The sequence below is a fragment of the Rhamphochromis longiceps genome, linkage group LG17 (assembly GCF_057381845.1).
Source record: "Rhamphochromis longiceps isolate RC_006_pf linkage group LG17, R_longiceps_female_GT1.1, whole genome shotgun sequence".
In the NCBI taxonomy this organism is placed as follows: domain Eukaryota; kingdom Metazoa; phylum Chordata; class Actinopteri; order Cichliformes; family Cichlidae; genus Rhamphochromis; species Rhamphochromis longiceps.
The window spans coordinates 18,429,174-18,448,597 of record NC_140573.1 but is presented as its reverse complement, the minus strand read 5'-3'; the positions used below and the strand labels follow the sequence as shown (position 1 = coordinate 18,448,597).

The window sequence follows — 19,424 nt, the reverse complement described above, 5'->3', positions numbered from 1 at the left end:
CAAAATTTATTAAGAGGAACTACTAAAAACATAACTATAAAATCAGGAAGGCACCTAGGGTAGCAGGGTTGAGACGGCAAAATAGTTCATTGAAACACTTTAACAAACGATGATTAAAATGACCAGACTCCCTACCACGATGCTACCCTAAAACAATCACAGCATGATAAAAGAATAACTAAACAAAATAGTGGCGACTGGCCACTTGAGGCAACCTACGGGGAGGAGTGCCCAAGGGTGCCACCAATTACTCACCCGTGTAACTTCACTCCAGACCTCACTGTCACTCACACTAAACGGTGCAATCTACCTATGTGTGTACACTCGCATGCGTCGGGAAGGGGATTCCACCTCACGTGCCTAGCCCCTCAGCAAGCGGCCGCACCTCCACTAAAGCAATAAAACAAAGCATAAAACGTTACACACATTAATAAAAGATCTACATAAAACAAATACACCCCAAAGTACTGTTCATTATAAAAGCATCACATAACAAACAAAACAGCATGACAAGACAGCAGCAGTATAGTGCAAACCTGCAACAAAAGAGGGAAACAGTTGTCAAAGTCCACCCTACTATATGCCACGTTATGATGAACACAAGAGTCCCACTTACCACAGGGCAATACTAAACTGAGTGGCTTTCCTTGAGAGATCTGCAGTGCTCAACTGCCTAATGCTCTCAGCCACCTTGGATGGACAAGACTGCCAAATGCCTCCTTCTGGTAGTGAAGCGCAGCTGTTTCTTATAAGCCTGCTAATTGTCAACTGGGAAGGTGTGGATGTTAGTGGTGCGTTTGTGGACATCGTGTAAAATCCTACCCCAGAATCTACTTCACTACATTTTGTAAGTTAGGTGAACTGAAATGAAGAGTTTTATTTTCACTGCTCTATCGCTTCACGCGGATAACTGGTTATACTGTGTAAATATTTTCTTGAAACATGCGTTGTAGAAAATGCTGAAATTAATACTCAGCTCAGATGCACAGCCTGGTCCATGAGAAGCTAAAGTCAAAGTAAGAAGTTGGTGTTTTGCTCTGTGCAGAAATCGGTGAGGAGGACGAGAAAGTGCATGTTCACCCGCACGTTTGAGGGCGAGTGGCTCCCGAGAGTCGGCTGCAGAGCCACCTGCCTCCAGAAGAAGATCGTACGTTTCCTGCTCATTTCAGGGTAAGCATCCTCGGCAGTGTGGCACACTAGAACTCTTCCGTGCTTTCAGGAGCGGAGGTGCTGTGCAGGGTTTTTCGGGGAGCACTGCGAGGCATGCCCCGGTCCAAAGGGTCGGCCCTGCTTCGATAATGGAGTGTGTGTGGACGGGACAAACGGGACCGGAGTGTGTCGGTGTAACGAAGGCTTCAACGGGACCGCCTGTGAAACCTGCCAGAGCGGCAAATACGGAGTCCACTGTGACCAAGGTTCAGTACGTTTCATTAGTCAGCACATGATCTGTCATCTTCATCCTCACCTTCATCGTCACGTGTTGTCTGCTCAGAGTGCGAATGCAAGAACGGACAGTGTAACGAGGGACTGAAGGGCGATGGGACCTGCGAATGTGACGTGGACTGGAGGGGAGTCCACTGTGACCAAAGTAAGGCTGAATGTAGAGAAAAGTGAACGCTGTGATTTAGAACAACAAAATCTCATTTATGAGATCATTTTTAGAAATACTGTTTTTGTCATTTGTGCTGAGCTGCATCCGTGTCGTTGCAGAGATCGAAGCCAAAGCTGACGAGCAGTGCGGCTCGGTGAGATGCCACGGCAGTGCAAAGTAAGTCTGCACAAGTTTAACCGTTACTCTGCGTGCAGGACGCTGGAGGATTTATGCTTCCTGTTAAAACTTTAATCTGGTTTTATAGCTGTGTGACCGGCTCGTCCGGCCCTCAGTGTATCTGTGCTGCCGGCTTCAAAGGAAACGGGACTTTCTGTCAAGGTAACACATGTTATGAGCTCTGCAGGTCACTTACCTGCGGCTTTGGTCTGAGCTTTTTAAAGAGGATTCCTGTGAACCGCAAAGTTTACTGAACACTTTGTGACTCATGCAGCCATAGATCCGTGCGTGGTGGATAACGGCGGCTGCAGTCTGTACGCTCTCTGTAAGAGGACTCGACCCGGCCGAAGAGACTGTGTCTGTAATGCCGGCTACGCGGGCGACGGACTTGTGTGTGTCGGTAAACTCACTTGCCACAACTGCACACACCTGCTCACAGCTGCTCTGGCTTAGTTATAGTTGGTACAAGGAGTCAAAACGATTTTTAAAAAGGAAAATTTAATTATTCCGAGTCAACATTAACTTGTTCAGATCAGTTTATATAAATTTTTTTTTTTTTAAAAGCAAAAATTAGCTAAGAGGCAATCACACTGAGGATTACAGGGGACATGAAAGAGTGCAAAATACAATCGTGAAAGTTAAAGCAAAAGCATTGACAATAAATCCAGTAATACTAGAAGGATGTGCTTTGTAGTGTAATGGTCTGACTATGGTGGACAAAGTCTGCAGTAATGCAAAACTTAAAAAGCATTTTGTGAAAGTTCTGCGAAGTTAAAGCAAAAATACCAATGCAAAATATTCCAGATATTAGTTCTTCCAGCATCACAGCAAAAAAGGATTCCAGACAATCAGAAAAGCCTTCAGAGCCAGCAAAATGACTGAAATTAAGTAGCTCTGCTGATTTGCGTGGTTTGTGGTATTGTTGTGCTGTGAGGAATTTAAAAGCTCTGGCTCAGCATCGATCCTTGGCAGCAGCTCAAGTTATCAGACACACGATAAAAAGCTTGAACGCATCGTGAATCCGAGATAACCAGGTGGAGTTTTGTGTTTCTCCACAGAGATAAATCCCTGCCTGAAAGGAAACGGGGGTTGCCATGCCAATGCAGACTGCATTCACGTTGGACCGAACAAAGTAAAACTAGCTAACCTCTACAGTCTGACTTTAAGCACAGCTCTCTGCTGACAGTGGCGCTAAATGTGACTTTGTTTTCCTCGGCAGACTTCCTGTGTCTGCAGGGAATTTTACACCGGTGACGGGAAGAACTGCAACATCATCGACTTGTGCCAAAAGGTGAGTTTGTCTTCACTCTGGCTGGTTTCAAGCTGTGGGAAAGATGAGTGATTCAGAATCAGATGATTACATCATTCAGCTAATAATCACACATACAGCCCATAGTAGCACCAAATCACAGCAGCACTCATCTTGGTGCACTTTCCCTGTAAGAAAACACCAACTGCGAGGCAAGAGTTACACCCATAAGTCCTATTGTGAAGGAGGAAGCTTGTTAGGCTGCTCTATTCAGTGTTCCCAGGACAATAATAATGTCCTCGCCTCCTTTAGCACAGGAACTGTGGTAGTCGTGTTTTCAGTCAGTGCTCTGGCTCTGGTAAGGCTCACCTGGCTGAGCTGGTGACCCAGGTATGCTGCAGAAGAGCAGCATACAGCCACCTGTCTGCTGTCCTGTCAAGACAGCAAAAACAACCCTGAAAGCTGTCTGAGGCTGATGTGCTTCCTTTTCTGGTCACTGAAGCTGAGGTTGAGCGTTGCACATACAGTTCTAGGTTTTCATGCTGCTCCTGTCTCTGTCAAAGGTTTCTTACTTTTATGCTGTAAAGACCACATCAATTCAAGCTGTTACCCTCTCACGTGTTGATGCTGATGTTCCAGAACAATGGCGGCTGTCATCGGAATGCCCGGTGCAACATGACAGGTCCAGGCACTCAAAGCTGCACCTGCAGGCAAAATTTCATTGGCGACGGTGTGACCTGCAAAGGCACTGTGGCGAGGGTGAGCAGCTGAAATACAATGAAAGCGGCGCCGCAGGGCTTTGCACTAACTGTTGTCTCGTTACAGGAAATAGAGACACGTCGTCACACGGACTTTTACTTTGGTCTGATGGTGAGTAGTGCTCCCCTCTGTCGCCCCCTGCTGGTGGAATTGCATTAACAGAACTCTGTTTTCAGATAATGGAGATTTCCCTGCAAGGGCGAGGGCCATTCACTGTCTTCATTCCAGACCCCGAGGCCTTCAGGACAAACACTTCACGCGAGGTCAGACCTTTGGTTACTGCTGGACAAACATCAGCGTGTCTTTGAAGACACACTGTAATTACATCAGAGTCTGGTCAGCTCAGGATGAATCAGAAATTAACAAGTTTGTAATTTTATCTTTTAGATGAGACGGAAGAGAGAGCGGTACGCTAATGTCCTGCGCAGCCACATCGTCATGTGTCACACTCTCCTGGCTGCTGACCTGAGCCAACCACGAAACCTGACATCGCTGTCTGGACTCGTGCTGACCACCAGCATCACCCAGGTCAGCCCTCAGCTGGTTTAATAGATTTATATCTATATTTATGAATCCTGCCAATAAACAAAGGCCGAATCGATGCTTTATTATAAACAAGCATTCTTCAGTTTTATTTCTGTTATTGGGACACTTTGTGTTTGGCTTTTTTTTTCAGGGCAGTGTCTTCATCAACCAGGCAAATGTGACAAAGAGCGATGACCTCAGTGTGAATGGAATCATCCATGAAATTGACAGGATTCTGTATCCTCCAGATGTGGACAAAGACAGTTTTATGCTCGCCCCTGTAAGTATCCATCAGGTCATTTTGGAATAAGGAATCAGGGAAGCTGATGCTGAATGGATCGACTGGTTAGAGCTTTATTATCATATAAAACAATGACCATTGTTACTGAATTATAAAATGATCACTGAATGCTTTACTGTTACAGTGACATGTTAGTTAATAAGCTGTCTATTATTTCATGACCTGTTTAATTACTGTTTATTAAATAACATGTAAAATGCTAAATATATTCTAAAATCTATTTATTGGTATAATAGCATTTTTTTCTAGCTCATTGAAACTGTGAGCAGCTGTCTGACTGTAGACTTTCTGGATGTTATGTTTTCTGTAATGTTTCATGCACACCTTCATTCTGATGGTTTCCTGCAGGATGACTCTCAGCTGAACCTGACCGATGTGGCTGCACGTCACGGTTATCGAACCTTCTACAAACTGCTACAGGTAACACGCTACAACTTCCCCTTCTTCCTTCTCACTGACAACAAGAGCTGCTTATAGAGAATTAGCTGGTTGTGTGTGTTTTTACTCTAATATTGTATTTTAATATTGCACTTTAAGGTGACTGTTGTTCTGAAGTGGTGCACCAATAACATATATTACAGCCAAAGTGCTTAAACCAATATATCAATGTTAACAGAGCAAAAGAAGTGTGTCACTGTTGTTCACTTTGTCCGATCATTGCTCAAACATGTGGAGCACAACAATACTATAACTAATATCAGCAAAGCTCATGTTAAAATGAGATACTACACAACAACAAGCAGCATTAACACAACATTTAGACAAGCTGCACAATGACATCAATTCCTCTGGGTTTTGTAACAAACGAACACCTAGACTACAACATCAGGACACACATGCAAACTCCCTCACACACTCACACACATATAATAATAATAATAATAATAATAATAATAATAATAATAATAATAATAATAATAATAATAATAATAATAATAATAATTTATTTTATTTGAGGGCGCCTTTCAGAAACCCAATGTCACCTTACAAAGAACACAATTAATAAAAGGAACAACAGTCATAAAATACATAAAATAAGTTAAAATTACAAAACAGAGCTTGACAACAGATAAAATCAGCATTAAAGCAAATAAGCCAGTTTAAACAGATGTGTTTTGAGCTGTGTCTTAAATACGGAGAGGGAGTCAATATTTCTTAGTGCAGGAGGAAGAGAGTTCCAGAGCTGAGGAGCAGAGCGACTGAAAGCTCTGTTCCCCATAGTGATAAGGTGTGAGGACGGAACAGTAAGATGAATAGCAGATGATGATCTGAGAGGGCGGGAAACAGTGGTGATATGGAGCAGGTCACACAAATATGAAGGCGCAGATTTATGGATACACTTGTATGTAAGGAGTAAGATTTCTATGGGCAACCAGTGAAGCTGCTGAAGAACTGGGGTAATACGAGCTCTTAACGGAGTGCAAGTTATGACCCGAGCTGCAGAATTTTGAAGGAGCTGGAGTTTATGAAGGGACCTTTTAGGGAGACCAAATAGGAGGGAATTACAGTAATCAATACGGGATGTAATAAGACTATGGACAAGGATGGCAGCAGCATGAGGAGTAAGGAAGGGACAGAGTCGGTTAATATTACGTAAATGGAAGTAAGCAGACCGGGTTATGTAATTAATGTGAGACTGGAATGAAAGAGTATTATCAAGTATGACACCCAAACTCTTAACCTGAGGGGAGGGAAGGGTAGGAGAATCTTCAATGTTAATGGAAAAACTGTGGAATTTGGTTAAGATAGATGGTGTACCAACAAGTAAAACTTCAGTTTTATTACTGTTTAGTTTGAGGAAATTGGAGGAGAACCAGGATCTAATCTCAATAAGACAGTCTGAGAGATAGGTAGGTGGGAGAGATGAATTGGGTTTAGAAGAAAGGTAGAGCTGGGTGTCATCAGCATAACAGTGAAAATTTATATTATATTTTCGGAATATATAACCAAGAGGAAGCATATAAATAATGAATAAAAGAGGCCCCAATACTGAACCCTGGGGCACACCAGCAGAAACAGGATAGAGAGTTGAAGAATGGGATTTAAATTGGATAAACTGAGTGCGGTCTGAGAGATAGGAGGTGAACCAGGCAAGGGGGGTGTGACTAATACCAATGGAAGCTAACCGGTTCAGGAGAATATTGTGAGAAATGGTATCAAACGCCGCACTAAGATCAAGAAGGATGAGGATGGATAGGAGACCAGAATCAGCTGCCATCAGAAGGTCATTGGTAATTCTTAACAGAGCAGTTTCTGTGCTATGATTGAGGCAGAAATCCAATTGAAATTGTTCATGGAGATTATGGTCACTGAGATGTAAATGAAGCTGGGCGGCGACAACTTTTTCAAGAATTTTTGAAATAAAGAGGAGATTTGATATAGGGCGAAGATTATCAAAGTTATTGGGGTCTGCACCAGGCTTTTTGAGAATTGGGATAACAGAAGCCTTTTTCAGTGCTTCAGGAACAATTCCAGTGTTCAGGGAGGAATGAATAATATTGGTTATGAGAGGTGCGAACGAGGGAAGACAGGCTTTAACTACAGGGAGTGCAGAATTATTAGGCAAATGAGTATTTTGTCCACATCATCCTCTTCATGCATGTTGTCTTACTCCAAGCTGTATAGGCTCGAAAGCCTACTACCAGTCAAGCATATTAGGTGATGTGCATCTCTGTAATGAGAAGGGGTGTGGTCTAATGACATCAACACCCTATATCAGGTGTGCATAATTATTAGGCAACGTCCTTTCCTTTGGCAAAATGGGTCAAAAGAAGGACTTGACAGGCTCAGAAAAGTCAAAAATAGTGAGATATCTTGCAGAGGGATGCAGCAGTCTCAAAATTGCAAAGCTTCTGAAGCGTGATCATCGAACAATCAAGCGTTTCATTCAAAATAGTCAACAGGGTCGCAAGAACCGTGTGGAAAAACCAAGGCGCAAAATAACTGCCCATGAACTGAGAAAAGTCAAGCGTGCAGCTGCCAAGATGCCACTTGCCACCAGTTTGGCCATATTTCAGAGCTGCAACATCACTGGAGTGCCCAAAAGCACAAGGTGTGCAATACTCAGAGACATGGCCAAGGTAAGAAAGGCTGAAAGACGACCACCACTGAACAAGACACACAAGCTGAAACGTCAAGACTGGGCCAAGAAATATCTCAAGACTGGTTTTTCTAAGGTTTTATGGACTGATGAAATGAGAGTGAGTCTTGATGGGCCAGATGGATGGGCCCGTGGCTGGATTGGTAAAGGGCAGAGAGCTCCAGTCCGACTCAGACGCCAGCAAGGTGGAGGTGGAGTACTGGTTTGGGCTGGTATCATCAAAGATGAGCTTGTGGGGCCTTTTCGGGTTGAGGATGGAGTCAAGCTCAACTCCCAGTCCTACTGCCAGTTTCTGGAAGACACCTTCTTCAAGCAGTGGTACAGGAAGAAGTCTGCATCCTTCAAGAAAAACATGATTTTCATGCAGGACAATGCTCCATCACACGCGTCCAAGTACTCCACAGCGTGGCTGGCAAGAAAGGGTATAAAAGAAGAAAAACTAATGACATGGCCTCCTTGTTCACCTGATCTGAACCCCATTGAGAACCTGTGGTTCATCATCAAATGTGAGATTTACAAGGAGGGAAAACAGTACACCTCTCTGAACAGTGTCTGGGAGGCTGTGGTTGCTGCTGCACGCAATGTTGATGGTGAACAGATCAAAACACTGACAGAATCCATGGATGGCAGGCTTTTGAGTGTCCTTGCAAAGAAAGGTGGCTATATTGGTCGCTGATTTGTTTTTGTTTTGTTTTTGAATGTCAGAAATGTATATTTGTGAATGTGGAGATGTTATATTGGTTTCACTGGTAAAAATAAATGATTGAAATGGGTATATATTTATTTTTTGTTAAATTGCCTAATAATTATGCACAGTAATAGTCACCTGCACACACAGATATCCCCCTAAAATAGCTAAAACTAAAAACAAACTAAAGACTACTTCCAAAAACATTCAGCTTTGATATTAATGAGTTTTTTGGGTTCATTGAGAACATGGTTGTTGTTCAATAATAAAATTATTCCTCAAAAATACAACTTGCCTAATAATTCTGCACTCCCTGTAACACAGTAGGGAGAGGGTCAAGTTGACAGGCGGATGACTTAGATTTTTTAATGAGATTAGATACGTCAGTTATGGAGGGAAGAGTAAAGCTTGAAAATAACAGACAGGAAGACAGTGGGGGAACCAGGAAGTCTACTTCAGAGTCAGGAGCTCCTAAAGACTTAACTTGATGGTGAATGTCTGAGATTTTACAAGTGAAAAAAGAGATAAGAGAGTTGCTAAAATCAACAGAATACATCTGAGAGGGGAATGTGTCTGGAGGTTTTGTAATTTTACTGAACAATGAATAGAGGGACCTGGAGTTACCTTCATTAGAACTAATTAAACCAGAGTAGTAAGCAGATTTGGCTGAGGCAATGCAGTCCTTATAGAACAAAATATGATCATTGTGCATTTCTTTATGTACAGCAAGTCTGGTTTTCTTGAATAGACGTTCGAGTTGGCATCCTTTAGCTTTAAGGTGACACAGGTCGGAGGTAAACCATGGAGCTGAACGGGAAAATGAGACTGTTCGATGTTTAAGGGGAGCAAATATGTTAAGAAGGTTATAAAGGTTGACATTATAATGACAAACGAGTTCATGAGGGGTTGAGGAGCAGTGGATAGATGGAAGGTCATGAGCGGCAGATGAAAAAACAGCTGGGTTAATATTACTAATTTTCCTAAAAGTGATATTACGAGAGATACAGTTTTTGGAAGCGGTTATGTTTGCATCAAAAGAAATAAACATATGATCAGACTGGGGAAACAATGTGGCTTTACAATGGGTGGGGGTAATGCCAGAACAACAGACCAAATCCAGGATATGACCTTTAGAGTGGGTAGGAAATTTTATGTACTGTAGAAGCCCAAAACTTTCCAGGCAGGAGGTAAAATCTCTGGAAAGAGGGATTTTATCATTGTCCATATGAATATTGAAGTCACCAGCAATGATCAGATTTGGAAAAAGTACAGAGAAATGAGTGAGAAGAGCAGAAAATTCATTTAAAAACTCCTTGTTTGGCTTAGGTGGCCGATAAACAGTACATATGATGGTGGGGGTAGATCCAGGGAGCTGTAGTGCAATGTATTCAAATGAATGGGAGTTAAGGGCAGAGACAGGGAGTACTTTTCCAGTGCTTCCGGTGAATTATTGCGAGATCTCCGCCCCTCCCCGAGATGCGAGGTTGACAGGTGTAAACAAACTCAGATGGAGTGGAGTCATTGAGAGAAACAAAGTCATTGGGCTGTTGCCATGTTTCAGTCAAACAAAGAAAGTCCAACTTACGATCACAGAGGAGATCATGTACGAGATGTCCCTTACCAGTGACAGAGCGGATGTTTAATAGACCAAACTTGATGCTGGAGTTGCCATGCCTGACAGTAGGTTTAGTTGATTTAGCCAGGTGGGCCAGCACACTGTGGTCAACAGCCCGGTCAGTCTTGCAGGGAGGACGACGAGTTTTTGACCAGATGGAAAATATTGAGTTAGTGTCACTGATGTTGAACTTCCACGGAAGCCCTCGGTGGATATACCTGCGGCGGGCTGGAAGGCGATGTCCGGGTAGAAGTATAGAGCCACAGGTGGAGAGACAGCCAGGCAAAAACGAAGCCGCAAAAGATCTGTAGCAGAGTACTGGAGAAGAGCTGTCGCCGGGTGATGAATGATGGATAAAAAAAAATCCCAGGTGAGCACGAGCCACACCAACACCCTGTGGATCCGCATCTTAAGCCACCAATATACTCACACATAGATGGATGGAGTGGACTGTGGAGTGAACTAGCAGAAGGGCTGGTGTCCTGTTAGCCAGTTTTATTCGCATGAAATCTCATGTTTTTCAGGACACAGGTGTAATGGACCTGGTGAATGATATCATGTACCAGCCGGTGACAATCTTCCTGCCGTCAGACGGTGTCATGGCATCTCTGCCGCAGGAACAGAAGGACTTCCTGTTCCACCAACACAATCGACCCCAGCTGATGGAGTACCTGAAATACCACATCCTGCACAGCCAGAAGGTAAAACTTCTTTAGAGGGTACTTTTAGAGAAGCGTTAGACACTTTACAGCATGGCAGCTGGAAGAACAGCTCTGAAAGATTTGATAACTGGGATAAAATGTGAGGGTGCCTCAGGGAGGTTATCGCAGAACAAACATGGTGCTGTGGAGGTAAAAACGCTGAAGCAGGTCAGGTGGTTTCTCAGGTTTAGTTTAAAATGCCTTTAATCTCAGGTTTACGCTGAAGGACTGATCTTCCTGGACTCGGCTCGGAGTTTGCAGGGTTCGCCGCTCTCCTTCTCCTGTGGTGGGACAGACAACATTGTGAGTACTACAGTAAGAGAAATCTACAGAGAAGACAAACAAGACAAACATGGACTCCAAATAACCAACTGTCTTTTTGAACAGGGAGAAATCTTCATCAACAACAGGAAGTGTCGGATTGTTCAGAGACACCTCATCTTTAAAGCGGGCATTGCCTACGGGATCGACTGCTTGCTAACTCCTCCCAGCCTCGGAGGACGCTGTGATGAACAAAGAACCTTTGACCTTCCGGTGAATCCTCACTTTACTGTCTGAGATGCATCTGAATGCTACCTGGAACAACCAGACATACTGATTCTGACTGTGTAAACTGTTAATGCTGATGGTGTTGGAGCACGGGTTGTGTGTAACTCGTAGGCTTGAAGTGTACTCACACAGTGAAAGTAACGGTGAGAGCCTGGCCTAATCTACAGTCTTAGAGGCCTGCTGTGTTCATGTTTTAGTTTCTGGTTATTTTTCCTGTAGCGGTGAACAGTCTGAAAAATGATTTAGAGCACCGAGAGCCTGGCAGTGGAGTGTGACACAACTCCACACTAGTGTGGGTTTAAAAAAGCTAGATGGTCCTAAAATCAGTCAAACATTTCCCACAGCAGCAGAAATAAAAAGATTTTTGCAGGTGAGCTGATGGTTCATTTGATCTTTTCTTTTCTTCTTCTGTGGTAGACAAGCTGTGGAGTATGCAGCTTTTCTTCCACTCGCTGTCCTGCGGGAGGCATTCGTAAGGTCTGAGTCCCATCTTTAACAAACTCACTGCCTCTGTCAGGCTGAGCCTCGAAGGAAACGTCTCTGTTTTTTGTGTTCAGGAGGTTCAGAAGTGTGATCTGCCCACCTTTTCCTTTGCTAAGAACACCGGCTGTCGCCCCATCTGCACCTTTAACATGTGGGAGCCAAAGTGTTGTCGTGGTTACTACGGACGAGACTGTCTGGGTGAGATAACAACGTCATCCTCATATTAAAACCATTTCTTCAGTCTTTCTTAAATTTTTTGAAACTTTTTTAGGTGAAATTGAACAGTTTTTGTTGTGTGACAGAATATTCAGCTTTTTATATCGTTAATTAAAACCAAAGAATAAATATCCTGATTGGCTGCGGTTAGAGTTAGGGTTGGTGCTGAGGTTATCACTGATAATGATTTGAGGGTCTGTCCCAGTGAGAGGTAGGGTACACCTGGATAGGTCACCAGTAGGGATGCACCGAAACCACTTTTTTGGAAACGAGTACGAGTACTTGCATTTCAGTACTCGCCGATACCGATACCGAGTACTTAATAAAAACATGATTTAAATTTACAGGTAACAGCTTTAGTCCTATAATTTAACAAAAAACAAACAAGGCATGGTTTGGAATTAAGAACATTTATTTAAAATGAAAAGCATGTTGTATGCAACATATTACAGAATAAATAATTATGAAAAAAAAAATTTAAACAGTGACAGTGCAACTCAAGTATTTTTTTCAGTTTATTGTAAACTCTGCCACTTTGGACAACACAAGGGGCATTAATAAACATCTTTGCTATTTAGTGCACAATATTTGAATAAACTAACAACATCCACCAACATAGAACTGTGGCAGTCAGTGCAACTGAGGTAGGTATTAACATCAAGTCTAAGATGACTCACTTAGTGGAGAGAAAAAGTGAGTGGCAGGGTTTTTTTTAAAGAAAAGTAGCTTTTCTGCATTATCAGCAGTCAGACTGTTTCTGTTTTCATCTATAATGTGTGACACTGAGCTAAAAAGCCTTTCACTTTCCACACTGCTACATGGGGCTGAGAGGTATTTACGGGCTATTTTAGCCAAAGTGGGGAACCTGATTTTGTTGACACCCCAGTACTTCAGAGGACTGTCTTCACGAGGGCTTGGGGCCTCTCCGAGGTATGTGTCGAGCTCAATGGCAGCACCTGCTGCCAGCGGCTGTGCTGCCTGGGGCTGCTCCTTAGCGATTTCGTCAAATACAGTGTCCAGACTGCTGCTAGTGCTGGCCTGGGCCTTGAGGAACAGTTTAGCAGGAGGTTCTGCAGCTTCTGCCCGACTCCCCTCTGCCTCAGCTCTGGACATCATCTGCAGCTCCTGCTTCAGGTGCAGCTTGGCCTCTGGAGCAGTGTTGTTGGCGAAGAAGCGATCTTTATACCTGCACAAAATTCATAAATGTATTAATATGTGGAAAAATAGGAGTGATTTTAGTTTCCCCTAAACCACTGTGACAAATGCCAGCCATTTGACTTTCTGGTAATAATAAGGGAAATGTATTTCATATTATATATATTGCATACATTTGTATTTGTGTATTTTAGTTACAAATATATAATATTTCAGATGTAAAATAATCTTACATTTAGTACTGTAGCTATACTCATTGAATACCTATAGCACACAGACTTTACCTTGGGTCAAGTATGGTGGAGATGAAGTACAGTGGGTTGGTCTCGACGTCACTGAAGCGCTTCTTGACAGCTGCCAGTAAGGTTGCTTTCATTGCCTTGACTCTGTGGTCCTAGTCTGTTTCTCTGTTTAGAAGTCTCACTAGCACAGTCACAGCTGGGATGACATCAGAGGCTAGTGCGTCGTAGCTGCTCACTTTTTTAGTTAGTTCCTCAAAGGGGGCGAGGATGGCAACAGTCTTCTCCATAAGAGCCCATTGGTGAGCGGTGAGATAGTCAGGGAGTTCGTGCTCGGACACATACACCCCCAGCACTCGCTTTTGCTCAATGAGGGACTGGAGCATGTAATACGTGCTGTTCCAGCGCGTCTGTACGTCCTGCTGCAGTCTCTTTATTGGCTGGTTGAGCTGTCCCTGAATGTCATCGAGGCGGGAGTAAGTTAAGGCGGAATGTTTAAAATGCCCAACTATTTTCCGTCCCACTGCTATAGCATCAGCTTTGCTCCTCTGTGCTAATAAGCGTGGGTAAATAAGCGTGGGTAAACTCTTTCGCTGAGCACAATTTGCCTTTGTTTTCGCGTCTTTGTTCACTTTGAAATAGTTCCACACGGCTGACTTGTCTCGCCTCGCCTTCTCCCAGCTCTGAGCTGCAGCCGGGGCCTGGGGGCGGGCACTCGGCGCCTGTGATTAACCCCTTACATGCCGCTCAAACATAGACAGGTCTCAGACCGTGGTATCGGTCCCCGGTATCGGGGGACTTTTAACGAGTACTGGTACTTTAGAAAATGTGGTATTGAGGCCGATACCAGATATCGGTATCGGTGCATCCCTTCTCACCAGTACTTCAGTGAGCATTTCAAAATGCAAATGATCTCAGTGACATCATATAAATGAGCAGGTTACGTCACTGATTGATTTGATTGATTCAGCTACTGATGGACTGCCTTCTCTGCTCTCTGTGCAGGGTGTCCTGGGGGGTTCAGATCTCCCTGCAATAACCGTGGGAAATGTGATGACGGTCAGCTTGGTAACGGTACCTGTACCTGCGACACAGGTTTCAGAGGCACGTCCTGTGAGCTGTGCAGTGATGGATTCTATGGACCCACCTGTAAAGGTGAGTAATAGACGGGGTTTTCTCTGCGGCGTCAGATTGTAACACTCTTACTATCCTGACTTGCTTGTTTTTCAGCCTGTAACTGCTCCGAGCATGGGTCATGTGACGACGGGTGGAAAGGTACGGGTTTGTGTTTCTGTGAGGCCGGATGGACCGGAGACCGCTGTGACGTTCAGCAGAGTGAGTTCATTTCCTTCGTTGGCTTAGACTGAATTAGATAAAACCGATCAGTCCTAAAGACACTCGCCAGCTCTCAGCGCAGTTCAGACCAAACCCAAGAATAAAAATACTCAGGTATGAAAAGTAGATGTTTGTGCACTTTAATCACACTCATGTTTCTGTGTCTCCTCCAGCTGAGATCTTTCAATGTTCTCCAGCCTGCTCTCCAAAAGCCGTCTGTAAGGCAAACAACACCTGTGAGTGCCGGCCTTTTCATGAGGGTGACGGATTCACTTGCACAGGTAACAGTGGACCAGCATGAGGTGCCATCTCTCTTTTAACCTCTTTCAATCTCATTTAACCCGAACTCTTTCATGGCATGCATTTTTAATTTCTCTGTGCTATATTTGCTATACACAGTTGAGTAATGATGTGCAAAACTCTTTATTTGATGTCTGAATATAGCAGAATTTTTCCGAGTACAAAAAGAAAATGAGAAACAACAATTGTGCTCCTTTGAGCAATATGGGTCATTTAAAAGCCATTTGAAAGAGCAAAATTTAGTTTTGTGATCTAGACAACCCAAAATGTGATGTCCCCATATGTGGATGCCAGGTCCTTGGAGGTTAAATGACGGTAGCTGAGTGTGTACATCTTTCCCTGCAGTGGTGGACATCTGTCAGATCTGGAATGGAGGCTGTGCTAAGGGGGCCAAGTGCTCACAGAATGGAGGTAAGGTGAGCTGCACCTGTCCCAAAGATCACACTGGAGACGGGTTCACCTGTCAGCCCATCGACCCCTGTGCATTAGGAGACAATGGAGGCTGCCATGAACACGCTGTATGCACCATGACGGCTCCGGTAAGGACGACATGGGACTTGTTTTCTAAGGTTACACCATCAGGTCCTACTTACCTGTAAACTGTGTGTGTGTGTGTGTGTGTGTGTGTGTGTGTGTGTGTGTGTGTGTGTGTGTGTGTGTGTGTGTGTGTGTGTGTGTGTGTGTGTGTGTGTGTGTGCGCACAGGGGAGGAGGAAGTGCATGTGTAAGAACAACTACATCGGAGACGGAGTGACCTGTGAGGTCAGACAGCTGCCTATCAGCCGCTGTCTGCAAAACAACGGCCAGTGTCATCGCGACGCCAAATGCACCGACCTCCACTTTGAAGGTACACGTGAACGTCATTCAAGTGGAAGCTCATTGGATGATGAAGTATTGAGCAGGAGTGTTTCTTGCAGGGTGAATGCATATTGTTATTGTGAGCGAGGTCATGACGTTTGCTTACAGCAGCCGATTTAACCCTCGGAGCTCGAACCCTGACTTTTTTTGAAGTGGAGCAGAAAGTTTGTGTCTGTTGTGATGTGTTTACAAAGATTAATATTTTCCTGCTGATCGTCAAATCTTTCAATTCAAATTTCTCTGAGCCTCATTTGTGTCAGCAGCAGCTACACACCAGGGGTGTTGCTGCACAGAGTAGCGGGTATTTACTAAAACATACATGGAGTGTTTAAGAAATTGACTGTTGTTTCAAATGAATCATCAATGAATGAATAACTCTCAGAATATCTCTAATTATACTTGAATCATAACTTTTTGTACCTTCATGGAAAAAGAAGACATGGATGAATTCATTAATCTGTGTTCCTTTTTCTTCCCTGTAGGTGGAGCTGAGTGTTCCCTTCACTGATAACCTTGACATGCTGAACTTCTCCCTCACTATTTTTCGTACATTCTGATATTTATGTGTTGTGCAGATTCGATGCTCGGTGTGTTCCACTATCGTTCCAAGAAAGGTCAGTACAAACTGAACTACACGGCAGCTGAGCAGGCCTGCGCTGCAGAGGGAGGCCGCCTGGCCACGTACACTCAACTGGCCTACGCTCAGCAGGTCAGTGAACACATCACAGTAGCTCCCAGACAATTGACGTCAGCCCCTGGCACTCCTGCTGAAACATGTCGGCTGTGTGTGGCTCTGCAGGGCGGGCTGAACATGTGTGCTGCTGGCTGGTTGGACCAGGCCCGGGTGGCGTACCCCACCACCTACTCCAACCCAAAGTGTGGCTTCGGACACGTGGGCATCGTGGACTACGGCACCCGCAAAAACCTGAGCGAGACCTGGGACACCTTCTGTTACAGGATGCAAGGTGAGGGAGGAAGATGATGACACGTCTGGCTTCATGTGAACACGAGTGAAAGTAAATCTGTTTGTCAGATTTCTATAATGCAGACAGTGTGTTTATTAAGATATGAGCAGGTGAGGTGCACTTTATTTAAACTTTGTAAATACTTAGTAAAATTTGGCTGTGAGGGAAAAGGCACATTTGTTCCTTCACAGTAGCTGGAAGTCTGCACAGACTAGGTTTGTTAGTTGAAGCGTGCTCAGTGCCATGGTTACGTGCAGATGATCGGCCCGTATATCTTTGTTTCAGAGGTGAAGTGCGAGTGCAAACGAGGTTACACTGGGGACGGTTTCAGCTGTACTGGAAATCTGCTGCAGGTCCTGAGATCCACGCCGAGCTTCTCAAACTTCCTCACTGTAAGTGACGTCAGATCGCTCAGATGCCACTGATCATTGCCTGCACGTGTACAATCCTATCCCTCCTTCTGCAGCAAATCCTGAACTGCTCCCAGGCTTCCGAGTCTGGGAAGCAGCTCGTGCAGCGTCTCAGTAACCTGACTGTCCAGTCCACTCTGTTCGTACCTGACAACCGCGGCCTGCCCAGCAACCAGGTGAGCCATTCACCAGGGCCCTTTAATTTTGTCACACATACAGTTACATCGGTGTGCTCACCTGTGCGTTCCTCCAGACTCTGTCTCTGCGTGACATCGAGTTCCACCTGTCGGAGGGTCAGGCTTTCCCTCTGAGCCAGCTGAAGAACGGCAGCCGGATCAGAACTCGAATCGGCAGTCTGACCGTCCTCGGAGTCGCCGACCAGCTTGACCCGTCGGCTCTGGTCAGAAACAAGCTCATGCAATTGTCATGCACCGCTACACTAACACGCCTCTCTCCTCCTGCTCACTGCGTCAATCTGAATCAGAGGAGACCAAAAGTCTTCTGCAGCACAGTGATCTGACCTAAACGTGCTCAGAGTGTCCCCCTCATGTTTATGGGCTACCTTTGCTAAAGCGCCGCCTTTCCAACTCATTTAGGTGTCTGAGAGAGCAAACAGAACTGTCCTGTCTCTGTGTGTATGTGTCTGAGTGTGTGTGTGTCTCTGAGTGTGTGTTTGTGTGTTGTTTCAGTTGTTTGTATGAAGTTCTAATCTGGTTTCGTTCTCTCAGTCGTTTCGTTACATCAACGACCACTTCGTCAGCGACTCTGACATTATGGCTGCCAACGGGATCATCCACGTCATTCAGGGACCCCTAAAGGCCCCGGCCCCTCACCCACAGGTGAGTCCGACCTGCCTCCATAATCAGAATGCACACTCCTTATCTGACCCCCTGAATTCTCTGATTGGCTCTGCAGATGCATGTGGCGCACAAAGCTGGGATGGGCATCGGCGTGGTGCTGCTGATCGCGTTGGTGGGCGGAGCCATCTTTGTGGGATACCGCTTCTACCGTAACAACACCAAACCCTTCCAGTTCCACTACTTCAAGGTCAGACTGGAACTTTGCACTGAGGCTAAGGTTCCAGGGGAGTGCTGTCAGTGTGACGCACCTCATCATGACATTTTTATTTGACGCAGCTTCACTATCGATCTTCACTCGTGTAACTCGAGTTACTCCTGTGGTTGCTCTGACAGGAGGATGACGGGGAGGAAGAAGCTCCGCCCACAAACAGCAGCCGCAACATCTGTAACCCGGTGTATGAAGCGGCGCCAGCGGCTGGCGAGTCCAGTGCGTCGGCGGTCACGGTGAGTCATCGGCGGACGTTTGTGCAGCTCAGAATGAAAGCTGTGACCAACGACCAGACTGCAGTCTGCTCTCGGTTTACAGCACACTCTGTTTCATTCAAACCTTTCAGGCTCTCACTCTGACGACTGAGAGGAGGATTTTATTCGCTTTAATGAGCAGTCAGGTGATTACACTGTGTTTGCAGGTGGACGACAAACACGAGGTGGAGAACGCAGGAAGTTACGACCTGCTGCAGATCAGCTGAGAGGGAAGTGGAACCTTGGCTGATGTCTTTACCCCTCGGTGGACTGGGACCTCTGTGGCCAGCTGGGTCTCCGACACTGCCGGTGCAGTCCCGTTTCAGGCTTCTCTCTGTGAACTGAAGGACTGCTTCACCCAAAACTTAAAGTTCGCCTAGCAGAGTTGGAAACAACACAACGATGCTTTTCATTTTCTCTGCAGTCTCTCATTTTTGAAATGATTCCTGTATAAAAAATATTTTACAGCAGATATGTTTAAATTAACAGATATAAATGAAAAACTGCAAATAAAGCCGAGCTGAATGGGAATGCTGTCGTTTCATGGCCTCCATCTGCCTGTCAGAGAGTCGTCCTCATGACTAAATACACTGAATGTGGATACTTTGATGTAGTGATGTCACTAAACGCACAAACACACACAAGTGCAATAGGCAGAAATGTAAAATATGAGAATCTGTGATGAATGGATTAATTTCCTTGAGTTTTTCTGTGATTGTCCCAGAAACACTAGGCTGGGTTTGCTGTTCAGGTAAAACAACCAGGTGTGAACCGGCTTCACTGACACAGCCGGGAAGGAACTCATAGTGGGACTGAACAGAACACTGCAGGATTCAGAGGTCACTGACGGACCATTGCCCCCTGCAGGCCACAGCTCGTTATACACT

General features: G+C 44.9%; 2 protein-coding genes across 4 annotated transcripts in view; one reads left to right on the top strand and one right to left on the bottom strand.

The window, feature by feature from the left end:
* The window catches only part of stab2 (stabilin 2), a 35,471-nt gene extending 16,403 nt beyond the window's left edge, over window positions 1-19,068 (top strand). For all 3 annotated transcript variants that reach the window (XM_085385836.1, XM_085385837.1, XM_085385838.1), the window contains 33 exons: window positions 1,046-1,147; window positions 1,220-1,415; window positions 1,493-1,588; window positions 1,711-1,768; window positions 1,857-1,930; window positions 2,043-2,168; window positions 2,827-2,900; window positions 2,988-3,059; window positions 3,657-3,776; window positions 3,843-3,887; window positions 3,953-4,039; window positions 4,164-4,304; window positions 4,453-4,581; window positions 4,951-5,022; window positions 10,530-10,706; window positions 10,920-11,009; window positions 11,094-11,240; window positions 11,673-11,732; window positions 11,813-11,936; window positions 14,354-14,503; window positions 14,579-14,683; window positions 14,857-14,964; window positions 15,329-15,522; window positions 15,688-15,829; window positions 16,416-16,549; window positions 16,640-16,805; window positions 17,091-17,197; window positions 17,272-17,391; window positions 17,469-17,615; window positions 17,944-18,054; window positions 18,131-18,262; window positions 18,409-18,519; window positions 18,705-19,068. In XM_085385836.1, the coding sequence (XP_085241962.1) occupies window positions 1,046-1,147; window positions 1,220-1,415; window positions 1,493-1,588; window positions 1,711-1,768; window positions 1,857-1,930; window positions 2,043-2,168; window positions 2,827-2,900; window positions 2,988-3,059; window positions 3,657-3,776; window positions 3,843-3,887; window positions 3,953-4,039; window positions 4,164-4,304; window positions 4,453-4,581; window positions 4,951-5,022; window positions 10,530-10,706; window positions 10,920-11,009; window positions 11,094-11,240; window positions 11,673-11,732; window positions 11,813-11,936; window positions 14,354-14,503; window positions 14,579-14,683; window positions 14,857-14,964; window positions 15,329-15,522; window positions 15,688-15,829; window positions 16,416-16,549; window positions 16,640-16,805; window positions 17,091-17,197; window positions 17,272-17,391; window positions 17,469-17,615; window positions 17,944-18,054; window positions 18,131-18,262; window positions 18,409-18,519; window positions 18,705-18,764 (3,777 nt within the window). In that variant the 3' untranslated portion in view covers window positions 18,765-19,068. The remainder of the gene's footprint in view (window positions 1-1,045; window positions 1,148-1,219; window positions 1,416-1,492; window positions 1,589-1,710; window positions 1,769-1,856; window positions 1,931-2,042; window positions 2,169-2,826; window positions 2,901-2,987; window positions 3,060-3,656; window positions 3,777-3,842; window positions 3,888-3,952; window positions 4,040-4,163; window positions 4,305-4,452; window positions 4,582-4,950; window positions 5,023-10,529; window positions 10,707-10,919; window positions 11,010-11,093; window positions 11,241-11,672; window positions 11,733-11,812; window positions 11,937-14,353; window positions 14,504-14,578; window positions 14,684-14,856; window positions 14,965-15,328; window positions 15,523-15,687; window positions 15,830-16,415; window positions 16,550-16,639; window positions 16,806-17,090; window positions 17,198-17,271; window positions 17,392-17,468; window positions 17,616-17,943; window positions 18,055-18,130; window positions 18,263-18,408; window positions 18,520-18,704) is intronic.
* LOC146649552 (zinc finger BED domain-containing protein 4-like) lies at window positions 11,961-14,300 on the bottom strand. The gene is made up of 2 exons (XM_085385839.1): window positions 13,394-14,300; window positions 11,961-13,140 (listed from the first exon to the last, which is right to left on the bottom strand). Exons 1-2 carry the CDS (start codon window positions 13,483-13,485, stop codon window positions 12,618-12,620), a joined length of 615 nt encoding a protein of 204 aa, XP_085241965.1. The 5' UTR covers window positions 13,486-14,300; the 3' UTR covers window positions 11,961-12,617.
* Window positions 19,069-19,424: the final 356 nt, after the last annotated feature.